We start from the raw sequence: 23,651 nt of genomic DNA, 5'->3' as shown, positions 1-23,651 counted from the left end.
TAGCTACAGAAGCTGAATAGGTTTATAACTATATTTTAAAGAACAAGAACTACCAAGTGGGTATTCTAGGGACTGCTTTGGATTCCGGACACTTTCCGAATTAAAGAGTTCTCACCCTCTTGGGTTCCTTTATTTGCTAATGGTATTCTAAAATTATTGGGAAATGCGACTGTGAGCAGTATTTCACATCCTCGTTGCTAAATTTTACTGGCAAGCTTTCCTACGTGTAGATTAACTATTGCGTTGTTTTACTCCACATCTGCTAAGTAGTTATTTCCTTTTTTTTCTGCCCTTTATCCTTGCCTTGTGTAGCTTACTGGTGTTTTATGCCGTGTAACGTCTACTCTCTTATTTGGGTAAGATTAGAAACAAGATGTTTCAGTCTGGAGCAAATGTCCTGTCCCTTCCTGTTTTGCTTACCTGCTCTTCTCCTTCCTTCAGGTGCCCTCTTCTCTGAGCCCCTTCTTGAGCACCCATTTGGGACCAGGTGTCCTGTTTTCCCTAGCACACTGGAATTGCTTTGAACACTCCATACAGATTATTGGGTACCTGGCACATGGCAGATCTGGAGTTCCTCTCGTGAGCACACACATTCCTTGGCCTGTAAGAACTTAATAGTTGAGATTGGAGAGCCAGACAATTTGATAGAAACATGATTGAATACCTTTTTTTTTTTAAAGCTAATATGTGTTATATAGCAGGCATTGTGTTAATAAGCACTTCACATTTATTATATCACGTCATTCTCTCAATAACCTTATGATTACCATTTTACAGAGATGGAAGGGGAATTTAGAGAACTTCTGTGTTCTGTGTGAGGTCAGTTATGTTTCAGAATTGCTACCCAAATCCAGGTCCAGAGCCCAAGCTCTTAACCACTGTGTTCTTGTACTGACTACTGCCTCTGCACAGGTCAGAGGACTTTTCCCTGTGTGTCCCCTGTGCCCTCACTCACCGTGTGCCACGGTTGTAATTTGAAAACTAGTAACAACTTACGAGTCAGACAGCCTCTCTAAATGATTCAGCATCTTCCCTCAGAGGCTTCAAAGGAATTCAAGATCTGAACAAATGTAAAACAGTGTCCAAGTTATTATCACAGTATTGCTTGTAATAGGAAAAGATTAGAAATAACGTAAGTGTTGGGGCGCCTGGGTGGCTTAGTTGTTGAGCGTCCGACTTTGGCTCAGGTCATGATCTCGCAGTTTGTGGGTTCAAGCCCCGCATCAGGCTCTGTGCTGACAGCTCAGAGCCTGGAGCCTGCTTCAGATTCTGTGTCTCCTTCTCTCTCTGCCCCTTCCCCGCTCATGCTTTGTCTCACTCTGTTTCTCAAAAATAAATATATGTAAAAAATATAAAATAATAAAAAAGAAATAACCTAAGTGTTGATCAAAAAGAGATTGATTAAATGAATTAGAATATATTTATATAATGAAATGATGCAGCTGTGCTAAAGAATGAGGAAATGACATATAGATGTGGGACAATATAAAAGGTAGGGCATTATGTGGAATAAACATTATTTAGAAGAGATGTTACTTTGCATAGAATCAATAGTACACTGTCATTTGTGGTGGGAGAGGCAGAGAGTATATGTATGTATGTATGTATGTATGTATGTATGTATGTATGCTTGTATGCAAGCCCTATGTCCAATGTGGGGCTTGAACTCACAACCCAGGGATCAAGAATTGCATGCTTTACTGACTGAGCCACCAGGCAGGCACCCCTCTATTTTTGTTTGTACATGCATAAAATATCTGTGGAAGGATAGACAGAGATTGGTAATATAGGTTACTTCTGTAGAGTGGTTAAGGGATTCTAGGTAGGGAGATTGTCTGCTATATACCTTTTGTGTGTCTTGAATTTGGATTTCAAATAGTAAGCACCTTCCTAGAAATGAAAACAAATACAGAAAGGCTTTCAAGGCTGTGTATGTTTCACGAATGTGTGGGATAAGCCTGCCTTCGTCCTTGCTCCATCCCAGTGCCTGGCATAGTATGTACTTGCGTATTTGTGCAATCAATGAACCGCGTTGAGAAAAATATCTCAAATTCCTGTATAGGAAGGGTACAGCATCTCTTTTGTGGTATGCCTGCTAAAAATACATATCCTGGATCTAACCATGAAGAAACATCAGACAAACTCAAATTGAGGAACAGCCTGAAAAATAAATGGCCTGTGCATTTCAAAAATGTCAAGGTCATGGATGGCTAAGAAAGACTAGGGGACTGTTCCAGATCAGAGGGGATGGGGGGGATATGACAACTGAACGCACTGTGTACAATGCCAGATTGGATCCAGGGCCAGAAAGAAAGTTGTTTCTTTCACCATAAAAGACATTAACTAGACAGACAATTAGCAAAATATGAATAAGGTCTGTAAATTAGGCAATAGCACTGTTACATTGTGTCTTCCTGGTTTTGATAGTAGTACCATGAGAAAAAGTCCCATTTTTAGGAAATAGGCACTTATGATTTTAGTAGTAAAGTGGCATTGTCTGCAACTTACTCTCAAGTAGTTCAGGTAAAAAGCAAAAAAGGGAGGAGAGAGAAAGAAAGAATGGTAAAGTAAATGGGGAAAAGTGTTACCATTTGGTGAGTCTGAGTGAAGAAATACAGGTATTCTTTCTACCATTTTGCAGCTATTCTGTCAAACTATTAAAAAAAATATTTCCTGTATGGAACATTTTGTGATTTTATAATACTGAGCCTTTTATATCCTCTTATACAATTTTATGGTTTTCTTCATGTAGATCTTTATATCTTTGATAACATTTAGTCCTAGATTTCTTTATATATTTGTTCCTTTAAAAAAATAACAGGTGGGGTGCCTGGGTGGCTCAGTCGGCTAGATGTCTGATTCTTGGTTTCGGCTCAGGTCATGATCTCACAGTTCGTAGGACTGAGCCCCGCATTGGGCTCTGGGCTGACAGCATGGAGCCTGCTTGGGATTCTCTCTCCCTCTCTCTCTGTCCCTCCCGTGCTTACACACTCCCTCAAAATAAATAAATAAACTTAAAAAAAAATAACAGCTTTGTTGACTTATAAGCCACATATTGTATAGCTTGCCCTGAATGTCTTTTTTATACATGCTTAAATGGCACTGTTATATAAGGAAAGTATGCTTTTTTTTAAACAATAATAAACTTTTTTTAGGGTGTAATGTACATATATTAAACAAATTTTTTAAAAATGTTTATTTAGTTTTGAGAGACAGAGAGAGAGAGAGAGAGGGAGGGAGGGAGCAGGGGAGGGGCAGAGAGAGAGGGAGGCACAGAATCTGAAGCAGGCCCCAGGCTCTGCTCTCTGTACAGCTGCACCACCCAGCCTAATTTGCACATATTTTAATTGAATACGTTGATGACTTTTTTTTTTTTTTAAGTTTATTTATTTACTTTGAGAGAGAGAACCCTCAAGGAGGGGCAGAGAGGGGGTTGGGGACAGAAGATCCGAGCCGAGAGCTGGATGCTGGGCTAGATCTCACAAACTGTGAGATCATGACCTGAACTGAAGTCAGACACTTAACCAACTGAGCCACCCAGGCTCCCCTGTTGACACACATATTCCCTCTGTAACTACCCACCAGTCTAGATAAGATAAAGAACATTTCCATTTATGAGAAAGTTCCCCAAACCCCTTTGTTTGTACATGCACCTGTTGGTAGATGTGGGTGTTGTTTCTAGTACCCTCTGATGGAGAGAAGAGTAGGCTGTATGGGGGGTGACTGTGTGTGGTGGGTATGGTTTCTGTGGGGGTAAGGCTGACTGTGCTGAGATGAAGCAGGAACAGTCTCCTCAGAAGGTCGGAAGAGGCTGCCAGGCGGTTGGGATGTGGCAGTTACTGTATTCCAGAGTAAGGCCCAGACATTGGATGTTCCCGTCTTTTCTTTCATTCTTCTTTGGGTCTTATTCTGGTTCAGAGGTTGGAGCATGTACAATCTAAGAATGTGCTTCTTGGCTTATTTCCATTGATAATGGGGAAAATTCTGACTGGATCTGGTCTTCCTTACCTTTGGTTTAATGGTGTTCTGAGCAGTTTTAACCTTTTCTGTTTACGTATGCTACTTTCATGGGGTGGTGGGAGAATGTATATCAGGCACAGCTGCCCTATTAAACAGCAAATCTCACGTGACTCTTAATATGTCAGTGTTTTATCATTATGAAAAGGAAAGATTGATTTCCTCTTTTTTTTTAATTAAAAAGAAAATTTTTAAATGTTTATTTTTGAGAGAGAGAGAGAGAGAGACACCGAGTGTGAGCGGGGGAGGGGCAGAGAGAGAAGGAGTCACAGAATCCGAAGCAGGCTCCAAGCTCGGAGCTGTCAGCACAGAGCTCTCAGCACAGAGCCCGACGTGGGGCTTGAACTCAGACTGTGAGATCGTGACCTGAGCTGAAGTTGGACACTTAAGTGACTGAGCCACCCAGGCACCCCAGGAAGATTGATTTCCTTAAAACGCCTATTTTGGAAAACAATAGGGTTTCAAGATGCAGAGTTAGTGCATGTTGATGTTTAGTAAGGCTTGTGATTTGTTCATTAATTGCTCCTGTATTGACCAAATGGGAAACAGTCTACATTTGTGTTCACCAAATTGTGAACTTAGAAAACTCAGAAAACTCAGCCCTCCTCGCCTGCCATTTTTCCCTTGTTTTGTGACTTTTATGATTCTGCTATACATTTCAAGTAGGGGGTATAAGAGGTCAGTGTTTAAGCAAGTGTGCAGGGGAGAGCTGAGCTGGGGCCGTGCAGCATTCAGGAGTGCATGTGAACCCATCACTTATCTGTGTTTACCATCCAGGAACTTCATTCTCCTTATCAGCAGAGCTAAGAGAGCTACCGTTAGCTTTTCTCCCCTCTCTATTCCACATTGTTGACCTTCCGTATTTATTCATTCATTTATTTATTTTTTAAGTTAACCCTACCCCTAACATGGGGCTCGAACTCATGACCCCAAGACCAAGAGTCGTGTACTCTGCTATTGAAGCCAGCCAGGCACTCCAGACCTTCAGTATTAAAAAAATTTTTTTTTTAATGTTTGTTTGTTTGTTTATTTATTTATTTATTTATATAATTTATTGTCAAATTGGTTTCCATACAACACCCAGTGCTCATCCCAACAGGTGCCCTCCTCAATGCCCATCACCCACTTTCCCCTCTCCCCCACCTCCCATCAACCCTCAGTTTGTTCTCAATATTTAAGAGTCTCTTACAGTTTGCCTCCTTCCCTCTCTGTAACTTTTTTTTCCCCCTTCCCCTCCCCCATGGTCTTCTGTTAAGTTTCTCAGGATCCACATAAGAGTGAAAACATATGGTATCTGTCTTTCTCTGTGTGACTTATTTCACTTAGCATAACAGTCTCCATTTCCATCCACATTGTTACAAAAGGCCATATTTCATTCTTTCTCATTGCCACGTAGTATTCCATTGTGTATATAAACCACAATTTCTTTATCCATTTGTCAGTTGATGGACATTTAGGCTCTTTCTATAATTTGGCTATTGTTGAAAGCACTGCTATAAACATTGGGGTACAAGTGCCCCTATGCGTCAGCACTCCTGTATCCCTAGCAGTGCTATTTCTGGGTCATAGGGAAGATCTATTTTTAATTTTTGGAGGACCTCCACACTGTTTTCCAGAGTGGGTGTACCAGTTTGCATTCCCACCAACAGTGCAAGAGGGCTCCCATTTCTCCACATCCTCTCCAGCAGTCTCCTGATTTGTTCATTTTAGCCACTCTGACCGGCGTGAGGTAGTATCTCAGTGTGGTTTGATTTGTATTTCCCTGATGAGGGTTTATTTATTTTTGAGAGAGGGAGAGAGAGAGAGAGAGAGAGAGAGAGAGAGAGAGAGCGAGCAGGGGAGGAGCAGAGAGAGGGAGACAGAATCCGAAGCAGGCTCCAGGCTCTGAGCTGTCAGCACAGAGCCCGACGTGGGGCCTGAACCCCACAGACTGTGAGATCATGACCTGAGCTGAAGTCGGACACTTAACCAACTGAGCCACCCAGGCGCCCCCAGACCTTCAGTATTTTAAGTGAGGGTTACACCTATCTAATGAGTGTGTAGAACATAGCAAGCATGCAATACATTGTATTATCATTATAAATAATTTCTCCATTTTTACCTTTTTGTCCAGGTGTGTTATCTTTTACAAAGCTCTTTTTTTCTCTCTCTCTGTGGTTGAAACTTCAATTTACTAAAATGCATTTATCTATTTAAAGATGTGGTTCCTTTTCTCTCTCTTTTCAGGCACGTTGCAGAGAGGTCTTTCTGTCCTTCATGAACACGTGCGTGGTGGACAGATGACTGTCCCCCACCCTGTGCTGTTCTAGGTGCCCTGGACGTGGAGCTGTCCAGTAGGGGGAAGGATGGATTCCAAAGATGACAGCTCACACGTGTGGTCTACATCTGCAGAACATGAAGAGAATGCTGCACAGGTGAAGAGTGGCCTTTCCAGCTTGGTACTGATAACAGTTTTTCAGCTGGGTACAGTTTGCGGACAGCTACAGAAATTGCAGCTTCTCTGTAGGGATGAGTAGCTGGGAGGGAGCAGCACACAGGACTTGCACAGGAGGAATAAGGAGGGTTTTAGCACTTTGAATGCTCCATCAGTGTGAGTCACTATGATTTAGAGGAGCTCTGTGACCCCCCCCCCCCCCAACAGGCTTCTCTGCCATTTCTGCAACTTATCGTCATACTTTGTTTCACTGGTTTATTTTATGTTATTGGCACTGAAAGCCTCCAACTGTAGTGTGTTTCTTTTATGTTATCTCCTATAGGGTTTTGATTCTTCACGTGTAATGAAGCACAAAGTGTGTCTGTAGAGTGGCTTTTTCTTTTCTTTCAAATTCAGAATGTAAAGGTCTAATTGAAAGTGGTCCCATTGAGTCAACCTCTTTGGAGGTTAGTCACTTACTAAAATGTGGCCATAATGGATGATCACTGCCTTTTGGACTGTGATCATAGCCAGCTGCATGTTCTTTTGAATATTCTTAGCAAAGGCAAATGTCTGCTTTTTTGGTGTGGATTTGAATTTTGGGAACAGTCAGCAGTCATATGGAACCATACGTGGCCAAAGTATAAAACTTGATTTTTAAGCATTGTAATAAAATATGCAATTTTAATTCAGTGTTTTGTTAAATTACATAACCTTAGTATTATAATCAAAATCAGGCAGTTAACATTGAGATCCTTAAATATACACATTTCATTTAGCTTAAGTAGTATGACAAATGTTACAATAAATAAAGTTGATCTTCAATACTTAAAAACAAACAAACAAACAAACAAACAAACAAACAAACGTTCTAGTGATGCTTCTAGCAGAATAACTGAGAAAACTGTGCTGTTTCTCATAGAAAACATTTTGAAGACAACTTTCATGTAGCTATGCATTTTGGTGTATTTTGTTTATAAACAAAAATGTAGTTCATTCAGAAACAGGGTCCCCATTTGTAGGTAACCAGATAGTAGAGCTCAACACCCCTCATTGAAGTCCCCCTTCTCACTTGATTCTTTTCCTAGCCAAGAACTCTGATTTAGCAAAGTGCTGAGTGATGGAGACCAAGTTTTGATGTTAATGAACAAATCTAAAGTCACAAAATTATCATGTAGCACTTAAAACTGCAAATATGTTATAAGCTTAATTCTTCCAATAGACAAATTATATCTTCATAGACAATCAAATTTGTGTAGAAACTGGACTAATCACTGAGTATAGAAGTGGAGGTTTCTTTTATTTCTCTGATGGTTTGATTCTGTTTGGTCCCCAGGTTTCTTTCTGGGGATTAGATTTGCTTATTTCATCTTTGGAATCTACTATTCTCCACTGGAGAACACTGGAAGAAAACAAGTTAGGTCTGAAGCCAAAATGATATAAGAGTAAAGATCCCAACCTAACTTCAGTATCAGCACATAAATTATTTCTCTCCCAAAATGTGTACTTGGCCATCTGCTTCCATACCTTCAATATCAGGCATCAGGCTATGTGCCAAGCTCCAGCCTTCAAGAATTCAAACCTCCAAAGCTGACTACTCAGAAAGCATTTTATAGAATTCAGTTTCTGCTTTAGTTCTTGGTAGATAGAAAATTACTTACCTTGGTGATAACTGCAATACAGTGTAACTGCAGTTACACTCACTGATTTAGCAAACGGTCACTGACATGTGTCCATATAGACTTGGATTGTGAAAAAACATGTAGGAAAGAAAGTGACCTTGTGTTAATGTGTCTCCCGAAAGGCACTGTTAGTTATAAAGCATGATATTTATGATGTGTTGAGAGCCATTGGCTTTTGAGTTGACATTTTTTTATACTACAGAATAATTTGTATTTTGTATTTTGGTCATATCGACAACCAGGAATCTTCAGTCACATTTCCAGGTTTAGCTAACTGCCCCCTCAGGACTCCCCAAAAGAGATGTCTGCATTGGACATTCGAGGCAAAGAGAGATTTATATCAGTTGCTTAATATAAAGCAGTAAATGATCTGACAACAAGGTCATTGGATCCTGTCTCCAAGTCACTAATAGTGTAGATGAAGGTGTATCAATTCTTCTTTCATTGGGGATGTTTTAGAAATGCAACCGTGTACTGTGCTTGGTCAGCCATACAGCTTTGTGAGATTGGTTTTGTTCTACAAGGACACTTTCTACCTACTTGCTGCTTTTTGCCCCAGGTGCACTTTGTTCCTGACGCTGGAACTGTGGCTCAGATTGTCTACACCGATGACCAGGTTCGTCCACCCCAGCAGGTGGTATACACGGCAGATGGTGCCTCCTACGCTTCAGTGGACGGTCCTGAGCATACGCTGGTGTACATCCATCCTGTGGAAGCTGCACAGGCATGTGAAGGATTATTGTTTGTAGTTCGTTTGTTAATTGGTTAACTCACCAGTGACTTCTGTGTTCATTCTCTGCCAGTCACTGTGCTAGGTGTGGTGATGTATGATATGCTTCAGATAAGATTTGTGCTCTTCGGGAGCTTATAACTATCTTGGCAGAGGAAGATGTGCTTTGTTTATTTAAATTAAATATGATAAGGAGTTAGAGCACTGCCTTCCCATGAGTTCTTGTCCCAGTCACTATTGATTCTCAACTTGTTACTTTTCTTTGTATCAAGAACCAGGTCAAAAATGGCATTTAGTTTCGAATAGCTTAATCAAAGACAGATCAGTGAAAACCATACAGACTATTTCAGTTAAATGTGTAAGCAAAAAGTCCTACTAGCTTATTAACTACTATTTATTAATTTACTGATTTGTAGAACTGCGATGGAAGCAAAGGTAAATGCTGCACAATTAGAATTACTTTTATTTTATTTTTTTCTCAGTGACTTGGGGTGTTAGTTTCCAAATGCATGACACATATATATACACAGGTGGGCACCTGGCTGGCTCAGCTGGAAAAGCATGTGACTCTTGATCTTGGGATTGTGAGTTAGAACCCCACGATGGGTATAGAGATTACTTGAAAATAGAATCTTAAAAAAAAAAAAACCCAAACCCCCAAACCCCCACAAATATTTAATTGTTAGTTTGTATGTTACCACTTTAGAATGCACAGAGCACTTCTAAATGTATTTACAAAAAAGTTCCATACTTTTATAGTAGAATTCTGGTAATAAAAATTTACCCTCATCCAATATTTAATCAAGAGACTCTAGTCACTCTCAAGAAGAAATAGGGCCCACCTAATTAATACCTTTCAAATTTATATGAAGGTGAAATCACCAAATAGTCAGATGGTACTTTCAGAATGCCTCTGCTGCGTTTTAGTCACATAACTATATTAAAATATATTAAAATAAGGTCATATAGTTTATGTAAAGAGCCCAACTTTAGTTTATTACTATGTTACTAAATGTCTGATTATGAAGAAAAGTACAAATGTCTGACTTACTAGAAAAATTAGATGTTTGACTTGTGATAATTTTTTTAAGTTTATTTAAATTTAGTAATCTCTACACCCAAGGTGGGGCTTGAACTCACAACCCTGAGATCAAGAGTCACCTGTTTTTCTGACTGAGCCAGGCTGGTGCCCCCCTGACTTAACCATAAGTTTTAAATACCAAGTCTAAGAAATCTTAAAACTGGCTGAAATTCTCCTATGTGTACCTCTGGAATCAAAACTCAACTACAGTTCTTATTCCCCTAGGTTTGCTAAAGGCTTGAACAAATTAGAGGAAAGAAAACTTTTCTGGATTGGTGATTTTTTGTGGTGCCTTGGCTAAAATAACTTTGAAGATTTTCCTTCTCTAGTTAGCTTTGTTGTATCATGACCCAAATTATTATGTGTTTATAATGAGAACTTTTCAAAATTATGATTTTACTGGCTTTATCCAGGGATGAATCTGTGGAACATTAAATTCAACTTATTTTCCTTCTCGTTCTTTTTTGCAATGAGCATGCATTGTGTTTGAAAAATATCCTTGTGTATATACTAGTTTTCTGTGTGTCTGTGTCTCTATCCATTTTCGCTTAATCACGAGTCTCCTCCTGTGATGTATAGTGTCATGTGTGAATGTATACACCCTTGTTCATGCCATGTCTTTTACGTTTCTGTGACATGCCCTTTTAATTAGTGCTGACATTCAACCTCAAGAGAGATTTCGCTTAAGAGTAAAATTGTCCAGTATGTTAGCTAGTTGAGATGGTTAACTTATACAATCTCTTTGGAGCCCTCTGAATGAAAGGCTTTAGCTAAAAGTACGATTACTATCTTTATCTTCTTTATTAATGAAGGATTATTACTAGCTACATGGGAACAAAGCCTGTCAAGAATTTTTCCTGTGCAGGCAAGCTGTCTAAAGATTTATTGATATGTTTTTTGTTTTGTTTTGTTTTTTTGCCTAGACTCTGTTTACAGACCCAGGGCAGGTAGCTTATGTCCAGCAGGATGCTACAGCTCAGCAGGTAATGAGTTGCTTTTTTTGCCTTTTTATTGTTTACCGTTCCCTGGAATGTGCCCCCCTCCCCCACCCTATGCTGTGCATTCTCTGGTTGTCTATTTCTTATGTGTTACAAATGGTCTCTACTTCCTTTGATGAAAACAAAGCAAAACATAGCCCGAACACATTCCAATCAGTACATATTGAAGTAGTCTGGTAATAAGAAAATGATTCATTAGGAAAATGTGAAAATTAAGTCTATCAATAAGATATTGATTCAAGTTCCAAAGAATAATCCTGAGTTAAAAAATGTCTCTTTTTGGAAATTTGGAAACATTTTGGTACTTTTCCTATTTTTAAATATTAGGGAAAACATTTCGACATGTAAATTTGATAGCACCCTTTCTCATCCTAGCTTCTGAAAAATTGAGATCCTTCTTGGTTTTCTTTTAAAATGTTTTTTTCCCCTTTTATCCATATTTCTAGTATGTTCTATTTTACTTTGAGGTATTTCTTCCTTATTTTCCTCCAGATTGTGAAGCTGGTAAAGAAGGTATAGAAGCTAGATACCCCTCAGTCTTACTGTAAAGGAGCTATGGATCCAAATGGTTTTATTTCCATGTTGGCTAGCGTGACTGTTACTTAGCAGTACTACTGAGTGTCATGAGTGATTATGAAGTAAATTCCCATTAGTGAGCACTTTGTGCATTTAAATTCTTTTAGTAGATGATTCAGATACTTCCATTTGAAATATGAACAGTAGTTTTGTTAATGTTATTTATGAAATCTAGAGAGAATTCTTAGGAGTCTTTGTCATTTAAGTTATAGTTGAATTTATTCCTGATTGATAATAATCTGCAATTTTGTGGTGTCTGTGAACTTGAGTGAGAATTTGTCTTAATCTGTTGAGGCTGCTGAAATACAATATGATACACTGGGTGGCTTATAAACAATAGAAATTTATTTCTCACAGTTTTGGAGGCTAAGAAGTCTCCAGGTGTCTGGGGATGCCCATTCACGAGGGCTCTACCTTCAATACCTAATCACCTCTCAGAGGCCCCACCTCCTAATATCATTACATTAAGGATTAGCTTTCTTTATTTTTATTCCCTGTGTAGCTAATATACAGTGTTATATTAGTTTCAGGTGTGGGGATTAGCTTTCAACATACAAATTTTGGGGAGACACAGTCCATAGCAGAGTTATTTTATTTTAATAGTTTTAAAATAATTAGGTATATTCTTGACAAATCATGTCCTTTTCTGTATTTATTGATTCCATCAAGCAAGCAAAGGCTAGATTTAATTAGTTTTGACAACTTGACAGAAAAAAAAATTTTGTCTTTCCTAGGTGATTAGTTCATTTACTCAGTTTTGGGGTAATGAATTTTTTTTCATAAAATATTGAAGCAATACAAAAAACAAAAACAAAAAAAAGAAGTACATAAAAAAAAATTCTGTCCAGAAACATCCTCATTAACTTAATATTTGGTGACTATTATTCCAGACATCCTTCTAGACATACAAATAAACAGGCATGGGGGGGTGGGGGGGAGAAATGGCATTGTGCCCTAAATGCTGTTACGAATCTAAATGCTTTAAACTTAAATTGACTTCAGCAGAAGAAAATAAAACTGAGGTGAAAGTAAAGGAGGTTGGAGTCATCATGTTCTCCTGGACTGCACTTGAGCTCTAGCCCTGTGTTGTCCTTGGCTCCTGCTGTGATAAGAGCATCACTGACGCTGACACTTCCTCCCAGTGTCCTCACCACTGTTCTGTGTCAGGTGCATTATTATTGTGACTCATATATTTATGTCCTGCTCACTAACCACAGTTATTTAGAGTTTAGCTGCATTCTCTACTGGCATTTAATCTGTAGAAATCTTGAGTCTAATTTTGATTATTTTCCTCATTCCTTCTCTGTCTTCATGCCTATCTGATACTTTATCCTTGAAGTTTTCCTTGGAAGTCTAATGACTTCGCCAGCATATGAAAAGAATTTCCCTATACAGTGTATGTCCTTGAGATGTATAGGTTAAGACTATTTCAGGAGCGTTTTCATTTATCAGACTTTTGAAAATCTTTTCAGTTTCATTTGATATGTTTACTTTTCAGGAACATCAGTCACAAGTATATTGACTCTTCTTCTAGTTCTGTACCTAATCTATTCTGTATAATCATTTTTATATCTGTTCTCTTCCATGTTATTGTGTAGTTTCCTTTGTGTCCGACTTACAACATACATCTAGAAAAGCACAAAAGATTGTAAGCATATAGCACACTGATATATTGTGAAGTAAGCATGCAGTATAACCAACACACAGATATATAGAACATTCCCAGCTCCTGAAAGCCAACCTCATGCTTCCTCCTAATCACTTCTTGTTCCTTCCTCCTCAAAGTAACTACTCACCTGCTTGCTAACATCGGAGATTAATATTCCATGGTCTTGAACTGTATATAAATGGAACTATTTAGTATCATTTCCTTTCTTTGTGGCTTCTCTTGTTCAGCATAAGTCCCCAGAGATCCGTTTGTGTTGTTGTGTTGTTGTTGTGTTGAAGCTGTGGGGTTTTGTTTCCCTCTTGTTTTATTGCCATCTAGTATTCGGTTTTATGAATATATCACAATATATATTCCAGAGTGTGATCCTTTCTCCACTTTGTTCTTCAAGAGTTTCTTGGCCCCTTGCTTTTCCACATGCATGTTAGAATCAAACTGGAAGTGTCCACAAAAGTCCTGCAGGATTTATTTCACTTGGAATTTCATTGTATCTATGAATCAGTTTGTGAAGAATTGACATCTTTATAGTTTTGAGTCCTCCAATCTGCGGACATGATATATCCCTAAGTTTAAAATAAAAGTTAAAAAACTATCTTCTGAGTAGTGAGTCTTACACATCCTTCAGTAGACTTATTCCTGGATATTTGGTGTGTTTGATGATATTATAAGTGGTATAATTTTTAAAGTTTTCATTTTTTTAAATGTTTGTTTATTTTTGAGAGAGGGAGAGACAGAGACAGAGTATGAGCAGGGGAGGGGCAGAGAAAGAGGGAGACACAGAATCCGAAGCAGGCTCTAGGCTCTGACCTGTCAGCACAGAGCCCAATGTGGGGCTCAAATTCACGGACCACGAGATCATGACCTGAGCCAAAGTCGGGCACTTAACCGAAGGAACCACCCAAGCGCCTCTAAAGTTTTCATTTTCTAACTTTTATTTTGGATTTTCTTAACAAACAGTCATGTTGTCTGTGAATACTGACACTTTTCTTTCTTTCCGATACTTCCTAAACCTTATATCTTTTAATTTTATTTCTTTTTCGTTCCCCTTTTCATCTATTGGCTGGGATCTCTAATACATTGTTGAATAGAAGTGGTGCTAGTAGGTTTCTTTTTTTCCCTTCCTGGTCTCAAAGGAAAAATTTTCACTATTAAAAATGATGTTTAATGTAGGATTTTTAAAATATATATATTTAAATGTCTATTTATTTATTTTGAGAGAGAGCACATAATACGCTTAGAGAGAGGGAGAGAGAATCCCAAGCAGGCTCCATGCCTGGCGTGGCAGGGATCTCAGGAACCATGAAGTCATGACCTGAGCCAAAATCAGTAGTTACATGCTTAGCAGACTGAGCCACCCAGGCGCCCCTATGGATGTTGACTTTTCTCAAATGCTTTTTCTGAATCTGTTGAGATTTTTCTCCTCTTTTCTGTTAATATGGTGAATTATATTAATTGATGTTTACAAATTAAGCCAGACTTGCACTCTGGAATAAACTCTACTTGATCCTTTTCATATATGTCTGAATTTGGTTTGCTAATATTTTGTTTGGATTTTGCATATTTATTCAGTAGTCGATGGTGTTTTCAACTAGAGTATTCAATTTTTTCTTTTAAAATGACTTTCAAATATCAAATCATTATGTTGTATACCTGAAACTAATATAATGTTATATGTCAATTACAGCTCATTTTTTTAAAAAAGAAGAGAAAACAGAAGTAGCTTTCATCTTGATTTTTTTCTTTTAATAGCATCCTGAAAAGCTACATTGTCATTATTGACTGTATAGCATGAATATATATATATATATATATGTATATGTATTTTAATGTTTGTTTAATGTTTTAATGTTTAATGTTTGGAGAGAGAGAGAGAGAGACAGAGAGAGAGAGGGAGCATAAGTGGGGGATGGGCAGAGAGAGAGGGGGGCAGATGATCTGAAGCAGGCTCTGTGCTGACAGCAGTGAGCTGGATGTTGGGCTTGAACTCATGAACCATGAAATCATGACCTGAGCCAAAGTCAGGTGCTCAACTGACTGAACCACCCAGGTGCCCCTGTATAGCATTCTATTATTTATATTCTCTGTTTATTGTTTTATATGTAAGTTATTTTCTTTTTTTGCTACTATATAGAACATTGCCATAGATATCATATCCACTTATTTCCTTAGAATAAATTCCCCAAAGAGAAATGATAGAGACTAGAGGTATTCATATTTAAAGTTATTTAAGAGCCAAGATTTTTTGTAAAAGTGAAAAAAAGATACAGATGTAAAAATCAAACAAGTTAAATAAAATCCCAGAATGCTAAATCTGAATTAGAATGTCTGTGTAAACTCATAATGTGTTTTCTCTTAAAACACATGTTTTCTAGTTTGGACCACTGAAAAGGTTTAGCCCGAGTCATCAATCCAGTAACAATGAGCCAATGTGGTCTCTAATATAATTTTCCAATAAAAGGGAAATGGCAGATTCAAGCTCTGGGACAGGAAATATACAAGATGTGCCTCAAGTGTCTTGTCAGAATGCAAGAAAGGTAGTGAAAACTTCTGGGGTCCTGTGGAAAGAACTCACAATCCAGCTTGAAAATGTCAAAATGGGACATTTGACCTGTAAAAAAAGGAAAGCATCAACAATAGATTGAAATACATCAAATATATTTCAAATCCGTAAGGTCATTAAATAGTAAAAGAAGTAACTCATTGGTCACTCTTTGAGGATGTTGGGGACGACCACATTATTTGAAAAACTGGCAAATGTTGGAAAGGAATCTAGCCTTTCTCTCTGAATGCACTCAGGTAAATAATTACTTGAGGGAAATTTCTTTATAGGAGCATTCCAACTAATAAATAAAGAGAGGGTGATTGGCTTGGAATATCACCATTTTTCATTTCCTAATGAAATGGGGATCTAGGCAATGATCATCAACAATAGTCTGAAAGCATCAGGAAAAAGCTGATGAGGCACTTTATAATGGATGGCTCGACCTAACCCTCTGGACATAGTTAATATCACTGAGAAGAGAGAACCATTCATTATAGGCCTCCTGGTGTTGTGTACCTCCTTTGCATTTTACAACATATGAAGTGTTCCTCCCCCAACACCGAACACCTGAATCTCATTACATCTCCAGATTCTACTTTCAGCTTAGAGGAAGCACAGTAGACAAAATGGAACAAGTGAAAGACACAAAAGGATGCAGTCAGTGTAGTTGGACTGTGGGAAGATCTTTGGACAAATGGCCTATTTTCTTCCACATGTAAATTGTGAAGGAAAAGAAGAGGAACAGGAATTTACACATTCAAGGAGTCTTCACAGACATATCCATCACATGTGATATGTGGACCTTGAGTCCTGATTTGAACAAACTAACTGTTCAAAAACAGCAGCATGAGGGGCACCTGAGTGGCTCAGTTTGGCGTCTGACTCTTTTTTTTTTTTTAATTTTTAAAATTTATTTTTGAGAGAGAGAGAGCACGAGCAGGAGAGAGACAGAGAGACACACACAGAATCCAAAGCTGGCTCCAGGCTCTGAGTTGTCAGCATAGAGCCCAATGTGGGGCTCAAACTCACAAGCCGCTAGATCATGACCTTAGCCAAAGTCGAATGCCTAACTGACTGAGCCACCTAGGCGCCCCACGGTGTCTTGTTATTGGCTCAGTTCATGATCTCATGGTTATGGGATCCAGCCCTGAGTTGGGCTCCGTGCTGAGTGGAGCCTGCTTGGGATTCTCTTTCCCTCTCTCTGTCTCCCTCTCTCTCCCACACTTTCTCTCTCTCTCTCAAAATAAATAAATAAATGAATAACTTTAAAAAAATGCAGCAGTGTAAGACAATTGAGGAAATTCTAACACCAGCTACATATTTGATATTACTAAGGAATGATGCATACAATGCAGAAGTTCTTTTCTTTTTGAGATATCTACTAAGCCATTTATTTATAGATGAAAACGTATCATGTCAGAAGTTTGTTTCAAAATAATTTAGTGAGGGGGAAAGTGAGTGGCAGGATAACTGAAATAAGGTTGGCGTTGAATTGATAATTGTTGAAGCTGAGTGATGGGCGCATGAGGTTTATTATACTGTTCTCGCTAATTGATGTGTTGAAAATTGTTTTATTTATTTATTTTTTATTTATTTTATTATTTTCTTTCTTTCTTTCTTTTTTTAATATGAAATTTATTGTCAAATTGGTTTCCATACAACACCCAGTGCTCATCCCAACAGGTGCCCTCCTCAATACCCATCACCACACCCTCCCTCCCTCCCACCCCCCATCAACCCTCAGTTTGTTCTCAGTTTTTAAGAGTCTCTTATGTTTTGGCTCCCTCCCTCTCTAACCTTTTTTTTTTTTCCTTCGCCTCCCCCATGGTCTTCTGTTAAGTTTCTCAGGATCCACATAAGAGTGAAAACATATGGTATCTGTCTTTCTCTGTGTGACTTATTTCACTTAACATAACACTCTCCAGTTCCATCCACATTGTTACAAAAGGCCATATTTCATTCTTTCTCATTGCCACGTAGTATTCCATTGTGTGTATAAACCACAATTTCTTTATCCATTTGTCAGTTGATGGACATTTAGGCTCTTTCTACAATTTGGCTATTGTTGAAAGCATTGCTATAAACATTGGGGTACAAGTGCCCCTATGTGTCAGCACTCCTGTATCCCTTGGGTAAATTCCTAGCAGTGCTATTGCTGGGCCATAGGGTAGATCTATTTTTAATTTTTGGAGGAACCTCCACACTGTTTTCCAGAGTGGCTGTACCAGTTTGCATTCCCACCAACAGTACAAGAGGGTTCCCATTTTTCCACATCCTCTCCAGCCTTTATAGTCTCCTGATTTGTTCATTTTAGCCACTCTGACTGGTGTGAGGTGGTATCTCAGTGTGGTTTTGATTTGTATTTCCCTGATGAGGAGCGACGTTGAGCATCTTTTCATGTGCCTGTTGGCCATCTGGATGTCTTCTTTAGAGAAGTGTCTATTCATGTTTTCTGCCCATTTCTTCACTGGGTTATTTGTTTTTCGGTGTGGAGTTTGGTGAGTTCTTTATAGATTTTGGATACTAGCCCTTTGTCCGATATGTCATTTGCAAATATTTTTTCCCATTCTGTTGGTTGCCTTTTAGTTTTGTTGATTGTTTCCTTTGCAGTGCAGAAGCTTTTTATCTTCAGGAGGTCCCAATAGTTCATTTTTGCTTTTAATTCCATTGCCTTTGGGGATGTGTCAAGTAAGAAATTGCTGTGGCTGAGGTCAGAGAGGTTTTTTCCTGCTTTCTCCTCTAGGGATTTGATGGTTTCCTGTCTCACATTCAGGTCCTTTATTCATTTTGAGTTTATTTTTGTGAATGGTGTAAGAAAGTGGTCTAGTTTCATTCTTCTGCATGTTGCTGTCCAGTTCTCCCAGCACCATTTGTTAAAGAGACTGTCTTTTTTCCATTGGATAGTCTTTCCTGCTTTGTCAAAGATTAGTTGGCCATACTTTTGTGGGTCTAATTCTGGGGTTTTTATTGTATTCCACTGGTCTATGTGTCTGTTTTTGTGCTAATACCATGCTGTCTTGATGATGACAGCTTTGTAGTAGAGGCTAAAGTCTGGGATTGAAAATTGTTATTATAAACGGGAAAGTTATTTGCGGGGATGAGAGGGAGTTATTTTGTATATGTGCTGCGGAAGTGAGCACTTGGGAAAGTTATTTTGATAAGACTCTCTAAATTGCTTTGCAGATGCTGAAGAATTTACCTTCCCACTAACGATACGTGCGAATACCTATTTCCACTCACCCTTGCCACACTGAGTATTTGCATTCTTTTCAAATTTTGCCAATCTGATAGGCAAAATGGCATTTTGTTGTTTTAATATCAAGGCATAGTTTTAATTAGAAGTTTTGCTGCCCTTGGCACCTCAAAGAGCCCTTCATTTTCTCTAATCTCCAGAAACAATCTGCTCCTCTCATGTTTTGTAGTCGGAGAGCTCTCTGAGCCCTGGCTTTACGAGGCGGTGTAACTATTGGCTTAGCACCTTTCCTTCTTGCAGTTTCCTTTCAACCAGCATGGCTTTTATTTCTGCCTCTGATAAATACCTTAGAGATGGTCAGTTTATTCTGTGACCTGGAAAAATTCTAGATAGGAAGTTAAGAGTGACAGTTTACCACAGCGGATGAGTGCTTTTTCCTCTCTCCCCTTAACAAAAACTTTCCTATTTTCAGTTGTTTATAGTGGTGGCAACATTCATCTGAAGCCTTTTTCATATATGTGCATCCCTTGTCCTTAAGGAAGAAACTGGCACTCTCCAGACCTAGAAGCACGCTCTCCCCTTTGTTTCTGAAAATGAACATGTGTGACTCCCCACACACTGAGAAGGAAATATGCTACAATGATAATTGGTCTCAGTAGGAATCCAGAAGCATTCTGTTGTGTTTGCTGCTGTCCAATGTAGTTTCATATTTCACTTCTGGGATACATTGTATCCTGAAATGCATTATGTAATTTCAGAAATAATTACGGAGACTGATATTAAGTGGGCAGGAGAAAGTGTACCATAAGTTGAACACATTCTTTTTCCTTGTCCTGTGTTTTGTTGTGCATGATAAAGTGCATAGGATTAACATATTTTTGTTGCTTACTCACTTCCTGTGAGTGAACTTGGCACACACAGCTCGCCTCCTCACTGCCTGGTTGGTGCCTCCGGAGCAGGTGTGGTTACCTTGTTGCTCTGGTATTCAAGGTGTGTGTGATGTTTACCTCCTCTGGTGCCCTCCTTGAACAGACTTAACCACATAGGTGCCACTGTGACGGAGTGGAAAAAGCAGGGCAGAGTCTGAATTTGAATTCCCTCTCTGTCACTTAGGAGCCGTGTGGTAGTGTTACCCGACCTCAAAGGAATTTAAAGACATGCCTAGCTCTCCAGAAATGTCAGTTGGCTTTGAATTATTAATTAAACAAATTTGTAAGGTGTGCCCACTGTGTATTAAGGTCTGTGCTACCTAGAAATACACTGGTTACCTAGAAGTGATTATCATCGACACTAACGCTCACAGTATCTCGCGTGATTCTGGTCTATACACAACCTCTGCTTTAGCGTCAGTTCTTCAAGCTAATGCTGAAGGATTCAAGTCTTTTAGTTGCTACAGCCTTTCAGGAGTGTTCCAGCACGGGGGAGGAGGAGGTTGTTGGTACTATTTTAATGTCAGCTTTCTCAGCAGTGGCCAGAAGCCAGCGGTAACCTTGCCCAACCACAGTCTCTCTAGCAGCATCTGTTGGGAAAAAATGCATCACAGCTTCACTGGGATAACTCTGGGTTACTGAATTCATTCGTTTCGGTTGGCTCTGCAAAGTGATAAAGAATTTATGTGGAGTAGAGGTGGATATATATGCTTTAGTTTGTTCAGTGTGTGATAACATTCATCACTAATGCTGGCATGAAATTTAAGTGGCTTCGAATAAAGGGTGATAAGGAAAACGCACTCTGAGATAGCAAGAATAGCTTGGTTGCAGGATCAGGAGAGGATCCAGGGGGAGGTGATGCACGCAGTTTCATTGCCAGAAGTCCCTCGTTCTTTTCCTTGACGAGTCTCACTTCAGTGGATGTTTTATCCTGTTTTTATTGTGATGCTGAAGCATCTCCCAGAATTTTGTTCTCTCATATAAAAGCTTCTAAAAGGCCCTGAGCCAGAGATGGAATGTCATATACGAGTCTGGCTCCTGGGTTAAATGAATGCATGTTTAAACATGCTCATGCTCTTTTGAGGTAACTGATTTTATCTGCTCTCTGGAGCCTGAGTGCTTCAAATATTGGGCAGTAATCGTAAGCTGCTGTACAGCTGTCCAGGTCAGATTCTGTAAACACAGACAATACTGTTTCTTCATGGAGTTTGAGAAGTTCTTAGAAGCACAACTGAGGAGCACCTGGGTGGCTCAGTTGGTTGAGCATCCTACTCTTGATTTCTGCTCAGGTATTGATCTCAGGGTCTTGGGATCAAGCCCCTCATCGGGCTCTGAGGCATGGCACCTGCTAAATGTTCTCTCTCTCTCTCTCTCTCTCTCTCTCTCTCTGTCTCTCTCTCCCCCTTTGTCCCTTCCCTCTCCCCTGCTCATGCACACTCTCTCTCTCGCTTAAAAAAAAAAAAAAAAAAAAAAAGAAGCACTACTGAAAAAGGACTTTCTGTGAATAAGTAGAGTTCCTTTACATGGCTGAAGAGATTAATGTCATTTCCTAAAGGGCCAAATGTATTTCTATAAATGAATCTTCATTGAATCCCTGCTACATACTCTTTTAAGGTTGTGGAGGAAGTATGTGATATCTCAGTCCTTAAAGAACTTGTGATAGTAGTTGATTATTATTAATATCAAGCAGTTACTAAATGCCAGATACTCTACTACTGGCCTCATATACATAGTGTTTCATTTTATCCTCACAACAACTAATGAGGCATGTATGACTATGTCCATTTGACAGGTAAAGAAACTGAGGTTCAGAGAGGCTTTATTAAACTCACTAAATAGTGGGGCCGGGATTTTAATCCAAGTCTGTGTGAGTCCAAAGCCCATGGTCTACTTCCCCGAGGTGCAGTTGGAGAGGCAAGAAGGACTCACATGCAAATGCACGCTAATTGAAACCTAGATGGTGTTTGGCACTGGATACAAAGCTATGAGAAATAGCTAATGTGTGAGGCATCAGAATCAAGACTCTAAAGGATCTTGGCAGACTGGAAGAAGAGAAAAAGTAACAAAATGAAATTACTGGAGATAAATGCAAAATCTGCCTGCCGCCCCCCCCCCCCCCCCCCACCATTTAAGTAAAAATCAGCTATTTAAGTCATGAGGAGGAGTAAAATGGTTTAATAGCACTCTGTGGGAGGAAGAAAGGACTCAGGGATTTTAGTTATTTTCAAGTTCAAACTGGGTCAGTAGTGGAACAATGGCTGTCATCAATGCTAATGTAATCTGAAGCCATATTCATTTGAAAATGTGGACTCCATTGACAAATACTTGAAGCCAACAGGATGGTGAGGGATCTGGAAATTTGGCCATGTGAAAATGCTTGAATGAGGTAGGGGTTTTGGTCTTGGAGTATTTGCAGAGCCTCTTATCTTCGCCGATTCTGTCTTACTTGAGGGGAAAGGTGCAGGCGCTGCCTCCTGCATGGAGGCAGGGAGAACTCGGCCTCACGGAACCATCACTGAATGATTCCAAATGATCTGGCCTGTCTGGTGAGGTGAAATGTTGGGGCAGAGGGATGTTGTAGAATGGGATTCCATGACTCCAAATGCTACAGGGATCAGAGCAGAGGAGAATCAGGGAGGAGTAGAGTGGTCAGAGATGGTTCATGGAGAAACCGGAACACGACAGGGTTTGGGAGATTGGTGGGGGAAGAGCCTTCTGGGCGGGGACAGCAACGTATGGGAAGATAAAGAAAAAAGGAGTAGGCATTTAAAAAACTTGCTTTATTTATTGAACAGGAAAGGGACATGACTTGAGTACGGGCAGTAGAAATAAGATTGGATAAAAGAACCTGGGGTAGCATATAACCCTGTGACACTTACTTAGGTAGGGAACTTTTTAAGGCGTCTTAAAAAGGTGTCTGCACTGTCAGTACAGAGTCCAACACTGGGCTTGAACCCACGAACTGTGAGATCATGACCTGAGCTGAAATCAAGGGTTGGACGCTTAACTGACTGAGCCCCCCAGGCACCCCCCCTGCCCCCTGCCGTGTGTTTAGTTTTAAAAGTGAAGTGGTTGAATATTGGTCAGATTATTACTTACACTGTGTTGTGTCCTCCCTGAAAAGGCAGGAGGGACCCCCCACACACACATACGCACACTCAAAATTGAGTTCAGATGTTGAGACATGACACCACGGATACACCAAGAAGGTATGGAAAGGTTTGAAGTCTCTGGGGAGACAGGGCAGGCACTAAAAGGAGGGAGCGCCCAGGCTTTCTTAACAGCTTTCCCAGATGTGGGGTAGAAATAGCAAAGATGAAGGCAGCCTAGAACTGGAAATACTTTCTTCTTCAGGGTCTTGAAGGGAGCTGATGTGATGAACATCTTCCACCAGAACCTTGTAGTGTCTGTGTGTGTGTGTGTGTGTGTGTGTGTGTGTGTATACCAGCCAGGTGAAAGCAAGTGTGTGCTAACTTTATGGTTAAACTTTGTCCAGGCCTCATTACCGGTGCATAACCAGGTGTTACCTTCAATTGAGGGTGTGGACGGTTCAGACCCTTTGGCAACACTGCAGAACCCTATGGGTAGACTGGAGGCCAAAGAGGAAGAGGATGAGGATGAGGACGAAGATACTGAGGAAGAAGAGGAGGAGGATGGTGAAGACACAGACCTGGATGACTGGGAACCGGATCCGCCTCGGCCCTTTGACCCGCATGACTTATGTAAGTATGAGCTGTTCCTTGGGAGTGTGTGTGGTCACAGCAACATGGTTACCATGTGCTGAGGGCTTCCTGTGTGCAGATGCCGTGCTTCCTGCTCTGCAT

At 39.7% G+C, this 23,651-nt stretch overlaps 1 protein-coding gene across 4 annotated transcripts in view; it reads left to right on the top strand.

Moving 5' to 3' along the window:
* Positions 1-23,651, top strand: part of PRDM10 (PR/SET domain 10) — a 98,956-nt gene that overhangs the window by 28,651 nt on the left and 46,654 nt on the right. The window contains exons 2-5 of one of the 4 annotated variants that reach the window (XM_047878930.1): positions 6,244-6,431; positions 8,672-8,836; positions 10,847-10,906; positions 23,324-23,549. In XM_047878930.1, coding sequence (XP_047734886.1) covers positions 6,363-6,431; positions 8,672-8,836; positions 10,847-10,906; positions 23,324-23,549 — 520 coding nt within the window. In that variant the 5' untranslated portion in view covers positions 6,244-6,362. Of the gene's footprint in view, positions 1-6,243; positions 6,456-8,671; positions 8,837-10,846; positions 10,907-23,323; positions 23,550-23,651 lie in introns of all 4 variants that reach the window. The other 3 variants (XM_047878929.1, XM_047878932.1, XM_047878933.1) reach the window with 3 other exon arrangements.

This window comes from Prionailurus viverrinus, chromosome D1 (assembly GCF_022837055.1).
Source record: "Prionailurus viverrinus isolate Anna chromosome D1, UM_Priviv_1.0, whole genome shotgun sequence".
NCBI lineage: Eukaryota > Metazoa > Chordata > Mammalia > Carnivora > Felidae > Prionailurus > Prionailurus viverrinus.
The sequence above is the reverse complement of the archived record's forward strand: the minus strand, read 5'-3'. Positions and strand labels throughout refer to the sequence as shown.